This window comes from Acomys russatus, chromosome 9, assembly GCF_903995435.1.
Source record: "Acomys russatus chromosome 9, mAcoRus1.1, whole genome shotgun sequence".
Lineage (NCBI taxonomy): Eukaryota > Metazoa > Chordata > Mammalia > Rodentia > Muridae > Acomys > Acomys russatus.
Genome location: NC_067145.1, coordinates 61,354,425 through 61,376,580, shown reverse-complemented (window position 1 = coordinate 61,376,580; position 22,156 = coordinate 61,354,425). Strand labels below are relative to the sequence as shown.

Below are 22,156 nucleotides of genomic sequence, written 5' to 3'. Positions count from 1 at the left end.
TCTCTTGAGTCCAGAGGCACGTGGCTCAGACGACTAGCTGAGAGGCTGCCTGGGGGAAACCACGCATCCATGTTCCTGGAACTCAAAGTACCTTTGTCCGATGGAGCGATGGGAGAATCCACAGCAGAGAAAACGGAGAGCTTGGCTTCGTCAATGTCCTGCTGCGTGAACTTTCCAGATTTAGCCCAGTCTACAGCCTTCCCAAAGGACTGGAGTGTTTCTATGGAGTTTGGGTCCCTGGGAAACCCAAAAGAGCCAACACTGGAGCATCAGATCATAGGGGAACAACCTACGGTGGTCATGTTGACTCAGCGGGCCTTTAAACCTTTGCTGTCTGATCCCCTACACTCCACACAGTCCACTAATGGAGCAACGTAAAGCTGACTGAGGAAGGCCTGCAACACACGCCCTCTGTATCTAACACCACAGTTCACCTGCTGACCTCAATGCTAGACTATGACTTCATCTGCAGAGGAAGTCCCGTGGATGGAGTGTCGTCAGCAATACCAAGGCCTTATAGAAGAGCCGCAGGGAAAATAGCCATTAAACTAGTCTTTACTTCCCTAAGACAGACCCAGAATAATCCCGGAGTTAGCTGAACATGGGGAGATTTCTGGAGTCCTTTCTTGTGTCTAAGCCCTTTAGGGTCCCCATCAAGGACCTGAAGACTGGTCAGTGGGACCTTTCCTGGTTAAAGTGCAGTTCTGTGGTACAGAGTCAGGGCAAGGAGAATGGTGCCAGTGGCAAGCCTCCCTGCTCTTAGCAGGTTGGCGTACAAGACTTCAGGCAGTAGGGCCTCAGAAACTAAACATTTACAGAAAATGGCAAGTCTCACACTGATGAAAACCCAACAGAACCACATCCTGATTAGGTTCCCACATGGAAGCAAGTGCGGAAACCACTCGAAGTGCCAAAACAGGCTGATGACGAAGCTGGACTTTTGTCTAATGTAGACAACGCAGCAACGCAAGCCTTACACTACTGTGCTTGATCTTTGCAACAGGAAAGAAACAGCTGCCTGAGATGGGAGCCTCACAAGCAGCGGGTGTAACCTTTGCTGTACCCTAACGTTCTCGCAGAATGATAATGCAGAGGGAACAGAGCCAGTGGCTGCAATGTGGCTGCTCTCACAGGGGAGCTCAGAAACTTACCTGTAAGAGTAAAGCGTGAAAATCCCGCTGTGGCTGAGTTTAGCGCCGCCACCATAAGCACCCCCCTTTTCTCGGATTTCCGTATGCAAGAATTTAGCCGTCATTAAACGGGCAAGGATTTTAAGGCTGAAATGAAGGGAACCAAAAAAAAAAAAAAAAAAAAATAGCAAGTTAGAAAGAGCATGGCTCACAGCAAGTATGACAAAAACCAAAGCCAAGAAATGGGGTGGATGACTGAGAAGGAAAATGGAACCTGGTTAGGCTGTGAGGTCAGGTATCTGTGGCCCTCCTGCAAGCACTCTGACTTCTCTGTCACTTGGCGTCTCTCAGTTTCTGAGGCAGCAGCAGAACACCCAGTCCAGCATCCCTCAGAGGAACCTGGAACTGTCTCTTGTTTCCTGACCCCCTTGCTTTCACAGATGCATCCATCTGGGTTGCTGCCACCTCAGGGCTGCAGGACAGCCTGCCTTCTCCTTACGGGTCTGTCTCTCTGCAGGAACCCTGGGGTACGCTATCCATGCACCTCTAGCTGCCCCTTTGAAAGTCTCCCTGCAGCTCACACACTGCATACCATCCCATCTATGATGGCTAATATGGACCGTCAACCTGACTGGGCCTCTCTGGGCAGGAGTGCCTGGCCTCATTTTACTAAGGTGAGAAGATGGAACCTGAATGTTGGCAGCGCTGCCCCCTGGGCTGGAGTCCCAGGCAGCATACAGAGGAGAGTGTGAGCCGAGTACCAGCAGCCACTGCTCTCTGCTTCCTGGCTGAGGACACAATGTGAGCGGTTTCCCTTTTCTGCTGCCATAGCAGGATACGGTCCCGACAGACCACAGTTTCCAACTGTAAACAGAATAACCCTGCCCTCCGCAGCTGTTTTTACCAGGTGTTTTGTCACAGCAGGGACAAGGGTAATTAATACAGTGTCTTGCTTTTTCTCCTTGGTGGCTTTGTGCCCTTGCTAACATCCTTGCTGATATGCTTCAGAGTGACTGGTGTGTGTGTGTGTGTGTGTAAAATGCAAGCGCAAGGTTCCTTCTCCATTTATCAGACGGTTTTAAGACTAACTTTCACAACTGTTGTATAGAGATGAGAAGAGCAAGTTGGTCTTTTTGAAGGACATTTGCTCTAAGCATATATGCTGCTGCATACACGACTGCTTAGGAATATAAACAGTTCACAAAAGTAACCATGCAACACTGGGCATCCGTAAAGGAGCTGTTTATACACCACTGGGTGAGGTGTGCTTTGTTCTGCTTATGCGCTCTTGCTGACTGGTATAGTCTCCGCATGCGGATGACAGGTGGGTACAATGCAACACATGGTCCAGCGTGCCAAGCTGGTGCAGAAACTTCTTGTATACAAAGCAGCTCGTACTCTGCTATTGCACTCACATGCAGGCCTGTGGGTATGCATGCACGCATGCTCTCTCTCTCTCTCTCTCTGTATTATAAATCATATCACCAAACTGTCATGTGCTGCGTGCACAGCTCTTGCTCTGAGCTGACTGTGTGTACAGGATAGGTCCCCTTGTTTATCTCAACTGTTCTCTGAGAACTAGTGTCTTGGGGCAGTCTGGCTCCGTGGCCCTGTGACAAGGAGAAAAATGGACAGCCCAAAAGATATTAGAAACATTGCCCTCTGAGAACAGCTGGGAGGCAAACTGTTTCCAGAAGCAGGAAGCCTCACCCGAGAGGAAAGCACTGCCATGACTCTGACTCTAAGCTGACAGCGTCCACCATGCTAGCCAGTCACTTGGGCTGGATACGGTTGGTGCAGGGTTTGGTGTTCCCGTGTCAACTGCCTGCTGGTCGTTCTTTTCCTTCTAATTGCTTTGTGCTGTGTAGTGACCTCACTCACTTGAGAGTGAACCTTCAGCTCTCATGGTCATTCTTCTGACAGAATGCTCTTTATTTTTGGAGACAGGGTTTCTTAGTCAACTCCGGGAGTCTGCCTGTCTCCGGCCTCATGGTTACAGACGCCACTGCATCTGGCTTTTCTGTGGGTGTCGGGATCTCAACTGAGGTTCTCGATTGCATGATAAGCACCGACAGAGCCACCTCCCCAGCCAGCCCCCTTTCTACCTTCTATCACGCTGGACAATTTTATTGAAGTCTGGATGTGCGAGAGGGGGTGCACTGCCACCCCTCCTCCTACCTGGCATGGTCAGGATCAGCATAGGGGACGGTTCTCACACACTCGCCAACGTAGTTCACAGGGAAGGGCAGCACAAAGTGTGTCTTCATCTGGCAGGGTTTGAAGGTGGGGTCCTAAGGGGCAGACGCCAATGGATCAGACTGTGATGCACAAACGATATAGCCCACAGGCAGTAAACCCAGTGGGCACCATCCCAGCATCCTCTTCTCCATGGGACTCACTAGTGAGGCACTGCTAAGAGCTGACACAGCAGAATTTCATGTAATATTACATTTACAACCTAGCAAGAAACATTCCACCTTTGACAAGCTGCATTAAAATAGAATTACTATTAAATTAAAAGCATTTCAGATTGTGGCTGATTTTCCAGGAACACATTAAACCACCATACTGTACAGAGCCAGATCAAGCAGCACAATTGTGGGATCCTGTAAGTAACTGCCTAACCGGAGGTGGCTGTTGAGATTTAAGCATCATTAGCTATATTCAAATGAGGTAAACTGAGAAGTGATGAGGTCATCTGGCAGACTACGTTGAGGCTTATTAAAGAATATGACACCCATTCTGGGCTATCTCAAGAGAAAAGGACTAGGGTGGAATAGGCAGCAAGTCCCCAAGTCCAAGGTTGTGGTTAAGCCCTGGAAAGGCCTTGCTAGAAGAATGCTCATAACCAGAGGTGGACAGGCACACAGCTTTTAAAAGCCTGACAGCCTGTGGTCACTTACCGTTATCAGTTTTCTGATGATCTGGGACCCATTAACATGTGCACCTTCACCGGGGCCATTGGGTGTAGGTTTCTGAAAACAGAAAGTGTCCAAGAGTGAAAAGAAATTTCCTTGAAATATTTAACTAAGTATTATTTATAAAGTTCACAGAGTTCCTTTACATAGGCTAGCCAAGTCGGACAATCTTCATGTTGTAAAGATGTAAAATTTTAAGTACATTTTTTTTTTCAAATAGTCAATACAGAAAGCTCTTACACAAACTTAAAATCATTTTTAAATCACTCCCTGCCCTGGTACTTTCTAGTCATAAAGCTGTGTCTTTCAAGGCCAGTGAGGTGCCTCAATGGGCCTGGACCCATACAAGGTGGAAAGAGACAACTGACTCCCACAAGCTGTCCTCTGATCTTCACACTTCACTGCAGCACACTTCACTCACACATAGAAATAAATGTAACAGCAGCAACAAAAACAATGACTAAGATCTCTCTATCTTCTAAAGCATGAGGCTGGGGTGACGTGACAGGCACCAGACAGAGGGACCACAGGAGCAGCAGGTCACCTCCATGAGGCCTCTCTTCACAGGGAGATCAAATGCCAAATGGTGAACCACAGCAGAGAAGACACTAAAATAACTCCTCTAAGATCTGCGGAGTGCCAGCCTTCTGCAGTAACAAGTGAGGCTTCCAGGGACTCAGACTCAAAAAACAAAGCCCAGACAAACCTTTGCAAATCAATTGAACCAATAAGACTAATGTTGACAGGTATTGTACCCAAAGATAAAAACCCATGAAATAATGATTCACAGAGAAAAGGCTTTTTACCACCTTGTGTGGTAACTCAAAGCCTCACCAACTTGCAAGAGATAGTTTCATCAGATCCATGCTTCTGGCTTTTTTACGCTACCATATCCCAGGCCAAACTCTGCTCTTCCCGGTCAAGACAATGTTCACTGTTATGCATGAACAAAAGCAGTTGGTAGAGGGTCCAGGACCAAAGAAAGGGTCTGACGTCACCTACGTAGGCTGATGCTGGGCTAAGCTGATGCTTAGTCCTCCCATACACCTGTCTCTCAACTATAATCATAAGGACTTTAACTCCTATAGATCGCATGCCGTTAGTCAGCTGATGTGTGTCAAGGTAAGAACCACACCTGGATTCTGTTACCTCAATAATATGCGGGCGGACGGGTTTCCGCTCCTTTTTGCTGCGGCCAACATTTCTAAGGAAATTTTCCACCTCTTTCTCAGCCTGGGGCATCTGCTGAGGGGTGGCATTCACTGAGCATCTGCAGAGAACAATTGTGTATGTGTAAAATCATCTAGCTAAACCAAACCAAACCAAACCCCCAAACTCCAAAACCCAAACCAAAAACCACCTCACACTATTTTACTAAGTTGTCACTTTTTTGTATAAAGGACACAAAAAATAAAGTGATTATCATTGCTTTTGTTATAAAATACTCAAAAAAATGTTCAAAAGAAACAGGAGCCAGATGTGGGAATCACATAGCTGTCTCATCCCCTGACGCAGCTTTAACACCAGTGTGGTCAGTGGGACATGCACAGCACTGCCTCATAGCTGCTAACGCACAAACTTTCTGAAGGGCAAAAGAAAGAGAGCGAACATCAACACCTCCCACTAATGCCTTGAGATCTATAGCAAAGGCAGGAAAACATGACTATCCAAAAAAGAACTCAGCACTCTGAAACCACAACCCCCAAACAAAAATTTTCTATATGTGTGCATGTCTACATGTACCATGTATAGGGACATGTGTGTGGGTCCCATGGAGGCCAGGAGAAGACATTGGCTTCTCTGGAGCTGGCGTTACAGGCGGTTGTGAGCTGTTCAATGTAGGTGCTGGGAACTAAACTGTAGTCCCCTGTGAGAGCAGCAAGTGCTCTTAACTGCTGAGCCATCTCTCCATCTCCACAAAACAGACATTTAAGGGGCCAAAACCATTTAAAGATGTCCTTTTAGCAAGCTCCTCCAGCCTGGAGAAATCACAAAGATTATCACATGAAATTGTGCAGGGTGCTGACAGTGTGCATGTTTCCCACCTTGGGTGTTAAATTCACAGCGGTCATTTCTGAATTAATACTAACCACATGTGGCCTATACACTCACTGCTTGTATATATTATCGATTTATTGCATGTAAGAAACATGCAAAAGCACTTTTATGGAGGAGGTAGACAGTCTAAGGATGAAGTTATCCAGGCTGGTTCTGGGTGTTGCGCTCAGGGCTGGCTAAGCTAGACTAGGGGGTGAGGGTGAACACAGGAGGAAGAGAGCCCAGTGTATGGGTGAGTGTTAGGGTGTAAAATGAACACTCGGAACAGTTAGCCTGGAGTATAGGAGTGAGTGCTGGGCTAGGCTGGCCTGGGGAGTTATGGTGAGTGCTGGGCTAAAAAAAGCTGGGGTGTAAGAGTAAGCACAGACTGCAGCTGCAAGGGAAGAAGTGCAAGCCAGGCCCACATGACAACAAAGGCCCAATCCCTGCCAGCTAGCAGCCCTGGAGCATCTGTTAGTGACTCTCAGGAACTGACTGGGGAAAGGTACCAGGGATCTACGCAGACCAGTCGCTTTGATTATGCATTCTATTGTTGATGATCAGTTAGTACTAAATCAGGATCAGTGGTAGCAAGACACTGCATGTAAACCACTCAAAGTTTGTTTTTATTTATGCTCAATCCTGAGGGAATAAAGCTAACTTAGTGTGCACAAACTGCTGCAAGACACTGGTTGTCCTGGCTTTTTGTTGTTGATTTGGTTTGGTTTTTCAAGACAGGGTTTCTGTGTAGCCCCGGCTGTCCTGGAAATCATTCTGTAGACCAGGCTGGCCTCAAACTCAGAGACCTGTCTCCCTCTGACCCCACAAGTTGCTGGGATTATGGGCATGCACCACTTCCACCCAGCTATCCTGGCTAGTTTTATGTCAACTTGACACAAGCTATAGAGTCATCTGAAAGGAAGAAACCTCAATTGAGTAAATGCTTCCATATGATCCAGCTGTAGGGCATTTTCTTCATTAGGGATCAACGGGGGAGAGCCCAGCCCATAGTGGGTGGAGCTATCCTGAGCTGCTGGTCCTGGGTTCTACTAAGGAAGCAGGCTGAGCAAGCCACGATGAGCAAGCCACGAGCAGCGCGCTCCACAGTCTCTTCCTGCATCAGCTAGCTTCCCTCCTGGTTTGAGTTCGTGTCTTGGCTTCCTTCAATGGACTCTGGATATGTAAGCCAAATAAAGCCTTTTATCCCCAAGTTGCTTTTGGTCATGGTGTTTCATCACAGCAACAGAAACTCCAACAAGGACCCTGGTCTTGCGCAACATAACCTTCACTAGGTCTCACCGATTGCTTATGTATGCAATATTTACTTTTGGAAGCAAATAACTCGGCACCCTAAGTCTACTTTGTGGTTCTAGACTTAGATTAGCTGCTTTCTTCTCCACCTCCTACAACTTTTATTAAATTAAAATGGCTTTCTTTTCATTGCCACATAACATTATTTTGAAGTCTAGAAGCCACCCTGTAACTTAACACTTATACCAACATACTTCTGTTTGGAAGACAAACTCAGGTAATTGATCTTCAAGTGAAAAACACCTACAAATGACACTTGATGAGATAGTGTGAACCATAAGATCTGTTTGGAGACACTCAGCGCACCCACCTCATGTTATCACAGTTTAATAGGTATTTCTTGATCCTGGGTAGTTTTCGCAGGATGGGCTTGATGTCGGGCATCTCTGCAATTCTTTTCATCAGCCTCACCTGAACCAAAGGAGGCAGACACTGGGTCAGAGTGCAGGGACAGTCAAGTAGATTTCAGGTGACAGCTGTGGTGCTTGGGATGAGAAAAGCCCCCCAAGAGACTCATGTGTTTAAACACTTGGTGCCGGGAAGGTCGCGGTGCTGTTTGGGGAGATACGAGAACACCTAGGAAGCAAAGCCTTACTGGAAAGATATGTCACTGGGGGCAGGCTCTGAGGCTTTACAGCCTCACCCCATTTGCTCTCTCCCTCTCTCTGCTTCCAGAGTGTGGAGGAAAACGTGGTCTCTGCCTGTGCCTCCTGCTGCCGTGACTTTCCAGTTGGAGGCACAGGCTACAGAAGATCTCATTTTCCTTAAATTGCCTTTGGTTATGGTATTTTATCACACTGGCAGCAGAATGACTAATGCAGGAGGGGGGTTTGTGAGTCTCCAGACGTCAGAGTTACAGAAAAGTACGTTTGCAGAGCATAGCAATTATTTTGGCACCTTGAAATTTCTACGTCAGTAGTAATTTGGTAGTTTCAAGGTGTCCATTTCTTCTCTGGACAGGTGTGAATAGCAGTCATCTCTAATACGGATCCTGACTAACCATTCGATGTGTCCTGGCTTTGTGTGCCCATGTGTGTTAACAGCCAGTGTGGATGGTGCTGCAGGGGTGTGTAGCACAAAGAGGAAAGTGAATCCAAACATTTTCCTCCATGTCGTCTGGGAATCAGGAATCAGAATTAAGTTAGAAAGTTCGCCTTCTGGGTTCAGTATGGGGGTGCATGGGTGTGCATTCAAATATATTTTCATGGCGTGTGTGTGTGTGTGTGTGTGTGTGTGTGTGTGTGTGTAGGCAAGAGGACAACTTCAGGTGTCCTTCCTCAGGAAGCACACACCTTTTTCATGAGGCACTGTCTCTCACTGGCCTGGGATTTTCCAAGTAGGCTAGGGTAGCCGGCCAGCAATCCTCAAGGATCCACCAGTCTGTGCCTTCTTGGCACTGGCATCACGAGCATAAGCTGCCAGAGCTGGCTTTAGCTTCCTGAGGTAAAGTCATTTATTACTAGATAACATCACCAACTCCAGGAAGCCTTGCTCCTGCAGGACCAGCAGCTGGCCTTGCCGGTGCCCACCTGATCCATGCCACCAAAGGTCTCCTGCAAGTCCCCCGCAGGTGTGAGTGTCTTGCTCGCCCTGAGGGCTGCATAGAGATGCCCCGAGTCTGGAATCCCGTTGGAGAGCTCCTGAGCGGTCATTTTCACCAACACTTTGAAGTGCTCTTCTTCTTCAAAGCATGGGCTACAAAACCAGAATGAAGTCTTAGAGACTGGCCCAGCTCCATTCCGAGAGCACGGGAAAGCTATTACAGGGCGACTCAGCATTTGTTTCAAAGTTTTCTATTGCTTAGGAATTGATTACAAGTAAAATCAGACTAGGATCTGACAGTGATGCAGATCTCTTGGGAAAGCATTTCGGAGTTAGGTATGTCAAAATCCCACTTATTAATACATAGTGCAAATAAAGTTACTTGTTAAATATTTCACTCCACAGATGCATCATGTCTGGCAGGTTCCGTTCCAGGCAGAGAGATGAAAACAGCACACCCTACATTGCCAAAGAAAAATATAAAAGGTGAAATTAATTATGGCACCATTAAAACTGAGGGCACCATGGGAACAAGGCGCTGACTATAGCTATGCTGGAGAGCGAAGGGGTACCTGCTCGTAGGTATCCAGCTGCGAGTCATCAGGGAGCACGTGCGGGGAAACAGTCATGCCGCCCGTCTTCAGCTCAATCTGTTGGGCTTGCTCTCGGTAGTTAAGGATGCCACAACCCAGCCTGATGAGCAAAGGAGTACCAGACTTATCAGAGCTCACCTGTGTAATACCCGAGTCACCAGGGCTCGCCTGTGTAACACCCGAGTCACCAGGGCTCGCCTGTGTAACACCCGAGTCACCAGGGCTCGCCTGTGTTAACACCCGAGTCACGAGGGCTCACCTGTGTAACACCCGAGTCACCAGGGCTCACCTGTGTAACACCCGAGTCACCAGGGCTCACCTGTGTAACACCCGAGTCACCAGGGCTCATCTGTTTAACACCCGAGTTACCAGGGCTCACCTGTGTAACACCTGGGTTACCAGAGCTCACCTGTGTAACACCCGAGTCACCAGGGCTCGCCTGTGTTAACACCCGAGTTACCAGCTGTGCCCATCATTTTCAAAATCCCCACAGCTTACGTATCCTAATTCACAAACATGACTCTCCGTGGCTCCTGCATGCTTCACAGTTCCCAGATGCATGCTGGCACTAAACCTCTACACAGTTCCTGTGCCCTCTCACCTGGAACCTATGTCCAGTGTCCAGGACACTAGCTAGACACTTCGGCAGCTAGTGTCTGTTGCTAAAGGCAACAGCCTGAATGTGCGTTTCCAGCCTTTAGTGTGTACATGTTTCATGAATGCATTCTTCCTCCTAAGTATTTTCCCACATAATTTGTTTGTTCAAATATCTGGTGAGGGAGCGGGAGGGATCTGAGAAACACAGACAGAAGTCCTCTGGGAACTGATGTGTGTCAAGGAAGCACTCAGAGGACTCCTGAAACCTGGCTTAAAAGAACAAAACCTGGGAGCTATGAAAGTGGTTGAGGATGGGGGCAGAACTTTCTAAAGGTCAAAGACACTTTCCATGCAGTCCAGGCCTCAGCTGGGGCAGCAAGCACTGCTGGGCCATCTCTCCAGCCTTAGTTTCCCTTTACTGTCCTATAACTAGAGAGGAAGTCTGCAGCTGTTACTCGGTCAAGAAAAACTCCAAGTATGATTCCAAACCTATCCACATACTGATCTGTGGGGAAAACAGCCCCTGCAGAGTTAGCTCAGGAGGGAAGCAGAGACACTGAGGAGGAGGCTGTCCACCAAGCTCTGCAGAGCCAGCCCTCGAGCTATTCCTTAACAGGGAACTGTTCTTATTTCCTAAGTATATTCCTCTTTCTTCAAGATCTTTGGTGATCTAACTATACACAGGTGCCTTCATAAGTATTATCCACTTCTCTAGAGTCATAATTTAACATATACTTACAATAAAAAAATATGACCATAAGAAAGCAAACAGCCTTGTGAGTCGACATGTGGTTGCCAGGAACTGACCTCAGGACCTCTGTTAGAGCAGACAGTGCTCTTGACTGCTGAGCCATCTCCCAGCCTTCAAATAGCTGTACATACCATGAGTACGCACATAACACAACACTAAATTTTAAAAGCAAAATGATTCCCTGGGAGGTGACAACCATCAGGGCACAAAAATAGCACAAATACATAAGGGGCACACACACATATGTAATAAATATTGTAAAAAAAACATGTTGAGCAGTATGGACGTGCATCTATTGCCCTTGACAACTCACTTGGTCAGCACACTACAGAAGAGAGGCACATAGGGCCTCAACTCCTCTGGAAGCGTGTTCAAACTGGAAAAGGCTCGGAAATACACCACGCCATTGGTGGGCTGGGGGCAGTACTGCACAGGGACGTCTCCAGCTGGAAAACAAAAGCAATCCTTTCAGTTTAATTAATAAAATCTGAATGGGTCTCTTGTAGCCAAGGCTGTCAAACTGAATGTTTTAGTGGAGGCTGGCCTTAACTCTTGATTTCTCCTGCTGGGATTACAGTAGGACCCCTCACAGCTGCTTTCCATAGTGCTGGGGATGGAACCCAGGACTCTGTGCCTGCTGTGCGAGCTCTCTACTGACTGAACTCTAGCCTCAGCCCTAATCATTCATATCTATCTATCTATCTATCTATCTATCTATCTATCTATCTATCTATGGAATCGCACCACTGCTTTTCAAGGATGAAGCCTTCAAACTTGTGAGAGCAGAGAACTGTACTGTTCATTTCATATAGCTGATCCACACTCCCCCACACAGCGTGAGACGGAAATGCTGCAGCTAGTTCCGGCTTGCCGAAACACTGGGACGGAAGAAAAGTCACGTTTCCAGATTTCACAACTAATTTCAGCAGCATCTCAGTGTCAGTTTCACCAGTGTCTGAGCCCTATATCGAGTGCATTCTTTGCTTAGCACGGTTGAGTCCGTGTTGATGGGCATCCCACATCTGACTCCGTTGTTGCGTCTCTGAATGTGCCATCTCTGCTAGCCTCCTCCAGTGAGTCCCCTCCCTTCAGGAGCAGTGTGTAATGCCCTGTCCTCCACAAGCCCTCAGTGTCCTTAGCACCCTACAACCTTAGGGCCCCTCCCATCTCTGAGGGTAGATTTTTCTGGATTCTGTTTTGCATATCCCTACCCAGGACAGTGCCTTACACTGAAAGAGGACTAAAAATGTTTGTTGATGGTTGTTTCTATTTTTTTAAGGAACACTTGATGAGATTTTCTTATAAACAAGACTGTAAACTGGTTGGGGTGATTATTCAGTAGTTAAAGTGCCCGGCACACAAGCACGAGGACCAGAGCCTGGATCTCCATACATCCACGTCAACTGTCTCCTGGGCACACGGGCCACCGGGAATGTTAGCTGTGAGGGTTGGAGATAGGATTCCCCAAGAAGAAGCTGTGGAACAAGACTCGCCCCATTGGTCACTCTGGCGTTGATTGAGAGACCCTGCCTCAATGAGTAAGTTACAAGATCAGTGGAGAGTCCCAAGATCAACTTCCACATGTGCACATAACCACATACATGTGTGTGCACACGCATGCACACATACACACACACACTGGAGAAAAGTAAATAAAATATTTCTCTCTCAGCTGTGTGTACAAACCTATAAAAATTAATCAGACATGACAAGTGAGACACTATGTTAAAATATGCAAGGCAGGTTAGAGATGCCTTAGAGGGAACCCTGCTCCTACCCTGGGGTTGTCATTAATTGCTTGCCTAGCGTACAGGAGACTCTCAGTTCCAAAAACAAATCAAATCAGATCAAGTCAAATTCTATCCCATCCTCCACGGTGCATATTAGAGCCCAACCTCTGGTTGAATCAATAACAGACTATCCCCGGCCACTGAGAAGTCTGTGTGCCAGTATCGCCCAGGACAATGCTGTCCCAGAGACAATGGTCTTTCATGCCACCAACCACAAGGGAAGGGAAAACGAGTAACTCTGAGATCTCACAGGCGGCGAGACAGGAGACTGACAGCAGCCCAGGCCCTTTGCTTTCTCCAGCTGCTCGGTACCTAATTCTGCCAAACCGCTCCCCCCCACCCCCGGAGCGCCTGTGAAGACAGCCAAGCCAAAAGAGCTAGAGTGAGGTAAGGGTTTGCAGGATTCCTGCATAAGTCACTCTGAATTCACCCACAGGGCAACTCATATCCTCACTTGATTCTAGAAGCAGAGAACTCCCCTGACACCCTCACGTCTACTCACTGGAAGACACAAAGCTTCTTAATGAAGAGAGAAGTCTATCATCACGGGTGTCAAAATAATCCTCAAGGGTTGGGAGAAGCTCAGTTGTTGAAAACAAAGGTCTGAGTCAAAAAAGCCAGAAGTGGAGGTACACTCTAGTATTCCCGGAGCTGGGAGATGGAGACACGTAGCTCTCTAGCTCACCAGCCTGGCTGACCTGCAAAACCCTAACTCCAGGGAGTGACACTGTGTCTTGAGGAACTAGATCCAAGATGGGCCTTTAGGGTGACTCACACACACACACATCTGCACACAGGTACACACACATGCATACACAAACAAAACAACAATTTGCAAGGCATACAAACAGTGCTATATAAACAGGTTGCTAACATCTAAAAAGACATCACCCTGCCTGTTTGCAAACTGTTATTTGACACAGTCACAGAACCCAGGCACCCACGAGAACGACTTGATGGTGACCTGCAAGGGCGATGTCAAACTTGGTGAACGGCATGACAGGCTCAATGTCGGAGACTTTCAATGCTGGCAGACAGGAGGCATCTTGAGGTTTACTCTGCTGAGCCCGTAATTCTAGACCTTAAGTGGGGGGAAAAAAAGAGAGAGAGAGAAAGAAAAAGTGAAAACAAAGACAAAATAAACTTGACTAAAAGTTTTAGGGTTTTATGTTTTTGTTTGGTTTGGTTTGGTTTTTCAAGACAGGGTTTCTCTGTATCCTTGCCTGTCCTGGACTTGCTTTGTAGACCAGGCTAGCCTCAAACTCAGAGCAATCCGCCAACCTCTGCCTCCCAAGTGCTGGGATTAAAGGCGTGCGCCACCACACCCGGTGGGTTTTATGTTCTTGATCTGTTCTTCTTCCACTATCTAAACTCCAAAGTGAGCCACTGAGGCCACAGGCAGAGAAGATGCATATAAGGGACCTGCCATGCCAAGCGTAGGCAAACCAACATCCCCGCAACATTCTGCAATGACCCTGGCACCCAACTGCTCCTTGCCTGTATACGGTCATAGCTAATATCTAAACACTCAGCTATCTGTCTTTTTCCTTTCCTCAAGTCAAAACATCACTTCATGGTCAGACACCAAAGATACTGACGATTAAACTTAATAAACCGTCTCCCACCGCTGGGCATCTTCTGACTGGACTTCAACCCACAGAGGTTCCAAACCCTGAAGTGCCCGCATTGTGCCTACTTAAAGGAGCTCAGCAGAGTCTGTACAGAAAAAATGCCATCTATAACGTCAGCATCGTCATTAGTGTCTGGTGCTACTGCTCTGCCGTAACTTTCAACTTGACGCAACTACAGTCTCAACGAGGACTGAGGCTGGACTCGGGTATGTCTGTGAGGGACTGTCTTGAGTTAACTAGGTAAGAGTGAGCAAAGCATGCTGGGCTCAAGCGAGCAGGCAGGTGCGCGTGTGTGTACACTCTGCACACTGATCTTGACTCTGGATAGGCTGTCATAGCTGTTTCCTGTTCCCGACACCTTAACTTTCCTTCCTATGATGACTCATAACATTGAACTATGAACTGATATGCAAATGAACTATGTGTCAGTTTTCTAATACAGTCAAATGGCATGGTTGGAACCCATCACAACATATCTTCAGTCTGTAGTTGTCCAAAAAATAATTTGCCTCTAGGATTACGAGTAAAATATTCAGAAAGGTTGTATGGAGTGTAGAAAATGTGTAAACATTAAGATAGATACATGGCTTTAAGAATAAGCAATAAGAGCCTATTGTCAAGTGTTCACCCCGAGTTCATGCCCAGCTCGCACAGCGCCCCGAGTCCATGCCCAGCTTCCACAGCACCCTGAGTCCATGCCCAGCTCACACAGTGTCCCAAGGTTATGCCCAGCTCGCACAGCACCCTGAGTCCATGCCCAGCTCGCACAGTGCCCCAAGTCCATGCCCAGCTTACACAGCGCCCTGAGTCCATGCCCAGCTTGCACAGCACCCCGAGTCCATGCCCAGCTTGCATAGCGCCCCGAGGTTATACCCAGCTCGCACAGTGCCCCGAGTTCATGCCCAGCTTGCACGGTGCCCTGAGTCCATGCCCAGCTCACACAGCGCCCCGAGTCCATGCCCAGCTTGCACAGCGCCCTGAGTCCATGCCCAGCTTGCACAGCGCCCCAAGTCCATGCCCAGCTTGCACAGCACCCTGAGTCCATGCCCAGCTCATACAGTGTCCCAAGGTTATGCCCAGCTCGCACAGCACCCCGAGTCCATGCCCAGCTTGCACAGCGCCCCAAGTCCATGCCCAGCTCGCACAGCACCCCAAATTCATACCCAAGGAACATCAAGCCGAACATACAAAACGGACCCATCACATCAAATCAAGTAAGTCACGTCACCCCAAATCCTTCTGACCTTTCTTATAGATCTGCTGCTTGTCCGCCTGGGAGAGGGCATTCACCTTTAGCGCCAGCTTTTCTGTCTCCGTCTGCATTTGTTTCTCATAATACTTGTCATCTGGTTTCATGGATAAAGTCAGCTTGTGCTGATTGCTCTGTGGGAACCGTGGCAACAGCATCCCAGGTTAAAACATGATTGGGTGAAATGAAATGAGAACTTCGTTATGGCTGCTTGGCAGCTCTCAACACACGGGCCGTATGACATACTCACAAGCACACCCGCTCTGCGGTCAGCACATGAGCTATAGGTGCTATTACTACCATCAGGCCTATTGTAGCCACTGTCTTTCCCAAATTGTATATCATGGTTATAAAGAAATCCTGCACTTGCTAGTACTATGAATTACTTTAAAGATAGGAAAGCTGAAAATTAATTTGTATTTAGCACTGTATATGTCTGAAAGGCTAGAACTACAATTTTTTGCTTATTTTGAGACAGGGTCTTAGGCATTACTATGTACACAGGGATGACCACTGACTACTGAGTTTCCCGCCTCTGCGTCCCAAGTGCTGGGATTACAAGTGTGTGGCACCATGTCCACCTCTGGAACATTTTTCAATATTTTGAAATCTAACTACCAAGCTATAGAGAGAAAAAGTTCTCAAATTTTCTTACCTTAAAATATCGCTCTACTTTTTCTTGTAAAAATTTTGGATTTTCCTTAAGGCACTGCCTAAGTTTAGTCAGCTGACTTCCCATCTGCAGGAGCTCCACGGGGTCCCCATCGTGATTCCAGCAAGAAGCTACATACTACAACAGAGTTGAAGCACACAACCAGTGTCATCACCTCGGAAGGAGCAGGCCACCCAGTAGACACCAAAGGCGCTAAGTCTACTGTGATACCAGCATCTACTTAAAAACACCATGGATGTGGGGTCGCGGTTCAGTATACACAGCACTTGTCTGGCATGTTCAATCCCCAGTCCCTCCACTCCCCAAGACATAACTGCTTATAACAAAATATAAGTCATTATTTGATTGCAGAAAGGCTGGTTAATTCTATTTTGTTTGTGGCATATAATATATTAGCTAGGTAAATAAATCTATTTCATATAAAAATGTAATATTCCCAAACAGCCAATTCAGGAGCTGGGGAATAGCTTAGTTAGTAAAGCACTCGTTGTGCAAGTCCGCTCATCTGCATTTCGTCCCCAGAATCCACAGTAAAAATAAACTGGGGGGGGGGGGTGGCCGGGCATGGGGATGCGTGCTGGAAAGGCACAGACAGGTGGGCTCCTCTGGCTCATCACGAGGCCAGCCTTACCTGCTTGGTGAGAGGCCAGTGAGAGACCCTCACTTAAGAAAGAAACAGTGGACAATTGCTAAGGAGCAACATCTGACAATGCCCTCTGGTTTCCACACTCAGACATACATACCCCTTCATCTATACAGACACAGACACATAGACACAGACACATACAGGCTAAGGAGCAACATCTGACAATGCCCTCTGGTTTACACACACACACACACACACACACCACACACAGTGGCTAAGGAGCAATATCTGACAATGCCCTCTGGTTTCCACACCCAGACACACACATACCTTCATCTCTACATACACAGTCACACACACACACACACACACACACACACACACACACACACACAGACACACACACACAGGGACTAAGGAGCAACATCTGACAATGTCCTCTGGTTCACACACACACGCACGGACTAAGGAGCAACATCTGACAATGTCCTCTGGTTCACACACACACGCACGGACTAAGGAGCAACATCTTACAATGTCCTCTGGTTTTCACACCCAGACACACACACCATCTATACAGACACACACACACACACACACACACACACACACACACACACACACACACACACACACAAGCAAATAGACAACAAAACTATCCTATCAGCCAATTAAGCAAGCTAATAAAAAATAAATAAAAAAAGGCCAGCAAGATGGCTCAGGGGTGAAGAGAGCCTCTGTGCTTGCAGGGGACCCACAATCGGTTGTCAGAGGATCCGACAACCTCTTCTGGCCGCCAAGGGCTCCTGAACGCACACAGTGCGCATAAATTGTCACAGGCATCCACTCATACACATACATGCAATAAAACCTTTAAAAAGAAAGAAAAACTGAAACTAAATCATAAGTATTATTTATATTTTGTTCAGGACTGCAGAAATTTCAAGACTCAGATGAAAATCAATTATCAGTGTTAAACAAAATGCTCAGTACTGTCGAGAACCACAGTTCTGGTAAGCATCACGGTGCATGCCTGGAACCCTGGCATCGAGGATGCTGAGGCAGAACTGAGCTTGAGGCCAGCCACAGCTACATGGCAGGACCTTACGTAAAATAAAATTAGAAAAACAAACAAAAAAAAAACAACAAAAACAAAAATCCAGAAGAATCACTGTTATAAAACTGAAATTAGCACGAAAGGGAAAGCAGTGGTGGTGACAAGAGGCAAGGCCAAAGCTACAGAGCACACACCGACGTCAGGGCAAGGCCAAAGCTACAGAGCACATACCGACGTCAGGGCAAGGCCAAAGCTACTTGACTGATGCTTCATCTGGATCTCGATTTTATGAAGCAAAGCCTCAATTCGCTCATCTTCAAATCCTTTCCTAGACAACAAAAACCACGCACACACAAATTAACAAGTGAGACACTAAGAAAAAAGAGGGGTTTCAGGAGCACATGGTGACAGGGGTAATACTGAAACAATTAAATAAGTGACATTTAAGGAGGGGTTACGTGGGGGAGGAAGGAAAACAGCAGGGGTTGTGGTGTGAAGACGGGAAAGAAAAATAAGGATAAACAGCAGCATCTGTAGCTAGTGAATTCGGGCCACGTTATAAGAAATTGCCTCTGCAAAATGATGTGACATATACACACACACACACACATATATAGATATGAAAATGTCACACCACCTATTACTCTGTATGCTAAAAAAAACAACAACAATAAAAATCAAATACATAAATAACTAAACTGAAGCAACGCATGCCATATTACATTAAGAGGAGGCTGGCCGTGCTAGCAGTCTCCTTCCCATAGAACACACATGAAGGAAGGGTGAAAGCAGGTCCTGACACTTGCACTTACTCAATAACTTCTTCGATTGTCCTGTCTATGAGCTCTCTGACAGTCTTGACATCTTTCTCAGCAATCCCCTGCAGGCCGACGCTGAAGTAAGCCTCTCTTGTGTAGCCATTGTATCTGGAAGACAAAAACAGGCAATGCATCAGAAGCCGAGCGCTGCCGTTTGTGATCTACTTCTCTGACATATAGGACTACAGACTTGTAACCCTCAGCCCCACTAGAGAACGCGCTAAAACAACGTTCCCAGAGGTTGCTTCTCGTGTGGAGCTAGCCAAACGTACAGTCGTAGCCTTGTAAGTATTTCTAGAAGTCAGGACCACGTGAGCATTTGTATTATGGCCAAATAATCCTAGAAACAATGAACTGCTGCGCTTTACAACACCTTAGTATTTTAAGGAATACTCAATGATATGAGTTTTAAAACACAAAGTAAGTGGTATTGATGCAGAATAGCAATAAATCCAGGCCTTGGAGCACAGGCCTAGAATCCCAGCTACCCCACATGCCGGGGGGGAGGACAGAGAATGCAACGCCAACCCAGGCAGTGCGTCAATCAATCACACGTACAAACCAGTCAGCCGGTCAAATTAGCCAAATCAATCATGTTTTGATTTAAATCAAACCATCCAATGCACCAACCAGCCAACCACATCAGGTCCTACCCAAATCAGTAAGTCAAACCAAACAAGTCAGTCAAATCCAACCAAAGAAATCCAACGTACCCAACATCAGGAGAAAAGTCTGTGCCGAGTCCAGACTCGATCAAAGCTTTGTAGAAGGGGGAGTTGGGCCCAGCGATGAGGAGGGAAGACAGAAGGTTCAACGTGAAGGCTTCAAAGGTGTCAGTGATACTTCAAGAGGGGCCGGACATAAGTGAGGGCGGGTAAGAAGGGAACGTTAGAGAAAAGCCTGTTGCTGGTTAAACATAATTTTTTCTACTTTTTAACTTTTTATTCTTCTCTCATACATTACATCTCCTCGACCACAGTTTCCCCTCCCTCTGCTTCTCCTCTCCCCCAACCCTGTCCTGGTAACGACAGCATATTTTCCTTAAAAAAAAATGTGTGCACGCCTACATGTGTGTTTGTAGTTATGCACACACACATGTGATAGAAGCCAACCTGTGCATCTCCAGTAAACATAACTTCAACTAGAAATTCTTGAATTTTTGCTTTATTTTAATAACTATATGGGAGGGGTGCTCAGAACCAGAAAATTAATTTAGTTACCCATCCAATGCTATCCATTAAGACAGTCCACCGTGTCTTTTGACACACTGTAGATTCAGCAATAGGACCGTGTCAGCACCATAGGAGAAAGTGGAGTTATGAGGGGGCGGCAGGAGCTGGCTAGGGTACAAGAGCCCAGTGCTTCCTATCTCAAGTGGTCTTCAGGGTGCGAGTTCGATGTTCCCCTCAGTAAATCTCTAGAGTTACATGGCTAGTTTGGGGCAAGTTCTCCTGAGGAGAATAATGTTCACAGAATACTTATACCAGAAGTGGACCAGGGACAGCCACCCACTCACCCCCTGCTAAACAACTAAAAGCAGTCTCTTTTCTGGAAGCATTTAATATAAAATAATTAATATTAATATGTACTGCGTAGGGAAGGGAGTGCGGGTCAGTGGGTAGGGTGCTTGCCTAACATGCATGACAACCTGGGTTCATTTCCTGGCACTGCATTGAAACGGCGCACACTTCTTATCACAGCATCTGAGAGGGAGAAGTAGGAAGAGGCGAAGCTCAAGGCCACCCTTGGCTACCCAGCCAGTTCCAAGCTAGACTGAATTGCACGGATTGTGTGTGTGTGTGTGTGTGTGTATGTGTGTGTGTGTGTGCACGCGCATGCGTGTGCATGTGTGTATAAAAATAAGAAAATTATTTTTCTCTGATTCGCTGGCAAAATTGATTTTCCCCACTCCATTCCTAATGTTACTAAAAATTTTACATTTGTTCTCTATTCTTAAAACTTGCTTGATTCTTGAGTCCTCCTACCTATCCCTTAAATTACTCCTGATTGGTGAATTATCCAGTCTTCTAATCTGACTGTTTTCTCACTGTCTGCCGACACACATTTTATAACACATACTCACTCTGGTAAGAGGAAGCTGACGCTGACAGTCGTTTGCTTAGCAGCGTCTGTAGCTAGTGAATCCGGGCCACATGTTATATGAAATTCCCTCTGCAAAATGACATGATGCTTGAGGCAAGAACAGAGCATGAACGGTCCTACACAGCCTCAGGTTACATGGACATGCCAAATCCTTTACAGTAACTTAGCTTTTAACAACAAGCCACTCTCAGTCTTGAAAAGCTCGTTAACACTGCACAGCCCAAGACAACTCAAAATATGTCCACGTCTCCGTTTCACTTACTTTTTCTTTATCAAGACAGGGTTTCTCTGTGCAGCCTCAGATGTCTTGAACTCTCTTTGTAGACCAGGCTGGCCTTGAACTCACAAAGATCAGCCTGCCTCTGGCTCCCTCAGTGTTGGGATTACAGGCATGAGACAATGCACTCGGCTAAGTGTCTGTTTTCAATACATTTGGCAGGCAGGATAAAAATACTAGCAAAAACAGGATGGGGCACTCACAGGCTTGTCCCAGCGCGGCTGGGCCGGCACCACTGTGCTCTCCTCCATTTTCTGAAATTTACTCAGGGCTTCTTCATGAATTTGCTTCAGGTGCTGTTCCAGCTGAAAATTGCCATAAGTGAAGAACCTGAAGGGTCCAGGAAACACTGCTTGAAACGGGCAGGAATCAACTTTAAAGACCTTTGCATGAGATACAGGGTACAAGCTACATTCCAGCTAATCTAAACACAGGAATATTTCTTGTTTTGAGGCAATCTAACTACACACAGCAAACAAGAGGACTTGGTTAAACGCAACAGAGATGACTGAGTTTTACTTTGAGCCCACTGTAAAGGCACCGCAAAAGTCTAAATGCATTCCCATGGCATACAACATGAACAAGAGCGCCTCTAAGACCTGACAGCCCCAAAACAGGGAATTTCATAAAATTCAACTTCAGGCGACAGTGACTACATTGCGTGTTTTTAAGATAATGCACTTATATATTCATCAGGGGGAAAGGCTACAAACGCCAGAGGCATCTTTCTTTTCCATCAAAGCTACCATTTAGAGCTCGGTCTTTTCAGCCCAGTGTGGCAGCACACGCCTTTAACGCCAGCACTGGGGAAGAAGAAGCAGGTGGATGCCTGTGAATTCAAGGCCACTTGATCTGTATAGTAAACTTCCAGCCAGCCAGCCAGAGCTACACAGTCAAAAAACAAAACAAACAAACAACACACACAACAACTAACCAACTAGACAAACAAACAAACAAAAAACAAAGTTTAGTTCTGCCAAACACAACAGAAGTCCTGAGTACGGTGACCAGACTCCTGCAGAGGTGAGTCTGTCTACAGGTGGCTTGTAAGCACTAAACACTGCTGACTGAGGGTTATGGCTGTATCTATCAT

The 22,156-nt window shown here is 46.7% G+C and overlaps 1 protein-coding gene across 3 annotated transcripts in view; it reads right to left on the bottom strand.

Moving 5' to 3' along the window:
• Nucleotides 1-22,156, bottom strand: part of Pitrm1 (pitrilysin metallopeptidase 1) — a 32,421-nt gene that overhangs the window by 1,460 nt on the left and 8,805 nt on the right. For 2 of the 3 annotated variants that reach the window (XM_051151447.1, XM_051151446.1), the window contains exons 8-25: nt 21,267-21,393; nt 20,767-20,855; nt 19,397-19,525; nt 18,678-18,791; nt 18,097-18,193; nt 16,205-16,339; nt 15,545-15,683; nt 13,634-13,750; nt 11,193-11,325; nt 9,511-9,631; nt 9,321-9,397; nt 8,926-9,091; nt 7,707-7,807; nt 5,198-5,318; nt 4,034-4,105; nt 3,309-3,421; nt 1,152-1,277; nt 92-237 (exon numbers count right to left, since the gene is read on the bottom strand). In XM_051151447.1, the coding sequence (XP_051007404.1) occupies nt 92-237; nt 1,152-1,277; nt 3,309-3,421; nt 4,034-4,105; nt 5,198-5,318; nt 7,707-7,807; nt 8,926-9,091; nt 9,321-9,397; nt 9,511-9,631; nt 11,193-11,325; nt 13,634-13,750; nt 15,545-15,683; nt 16,205-16,339; nt 18,097-18,193; nt 18,678-18,791; nt 19,397-19,525; nt 20,767-20,855; nt 21,267-21,393 (2,123 nt within the window). The remainder of the gene's footprint in view (nt 1-91; nt 238-1,151; nt 1,278-3,308; nt 3,422-4,033; nt 4,106-5,197; nt 5,319-7,706; nt 7,808-8,925; nt 9,092-9,320; nt 9,398-9,510; nt 9,632-11,192; nt 11,326-13,633; nt 13,751-15,544; nt 15,684-16,204; nt 16,340-18,096; nt 18,194-18,677; nt 18,792-19,396; nt 19,526-20,766; nt 20,856-21,266; nt 21,394-22,156) is intronic. The other variant, XM_051151448.1, reaches the window with a different exon arrangement.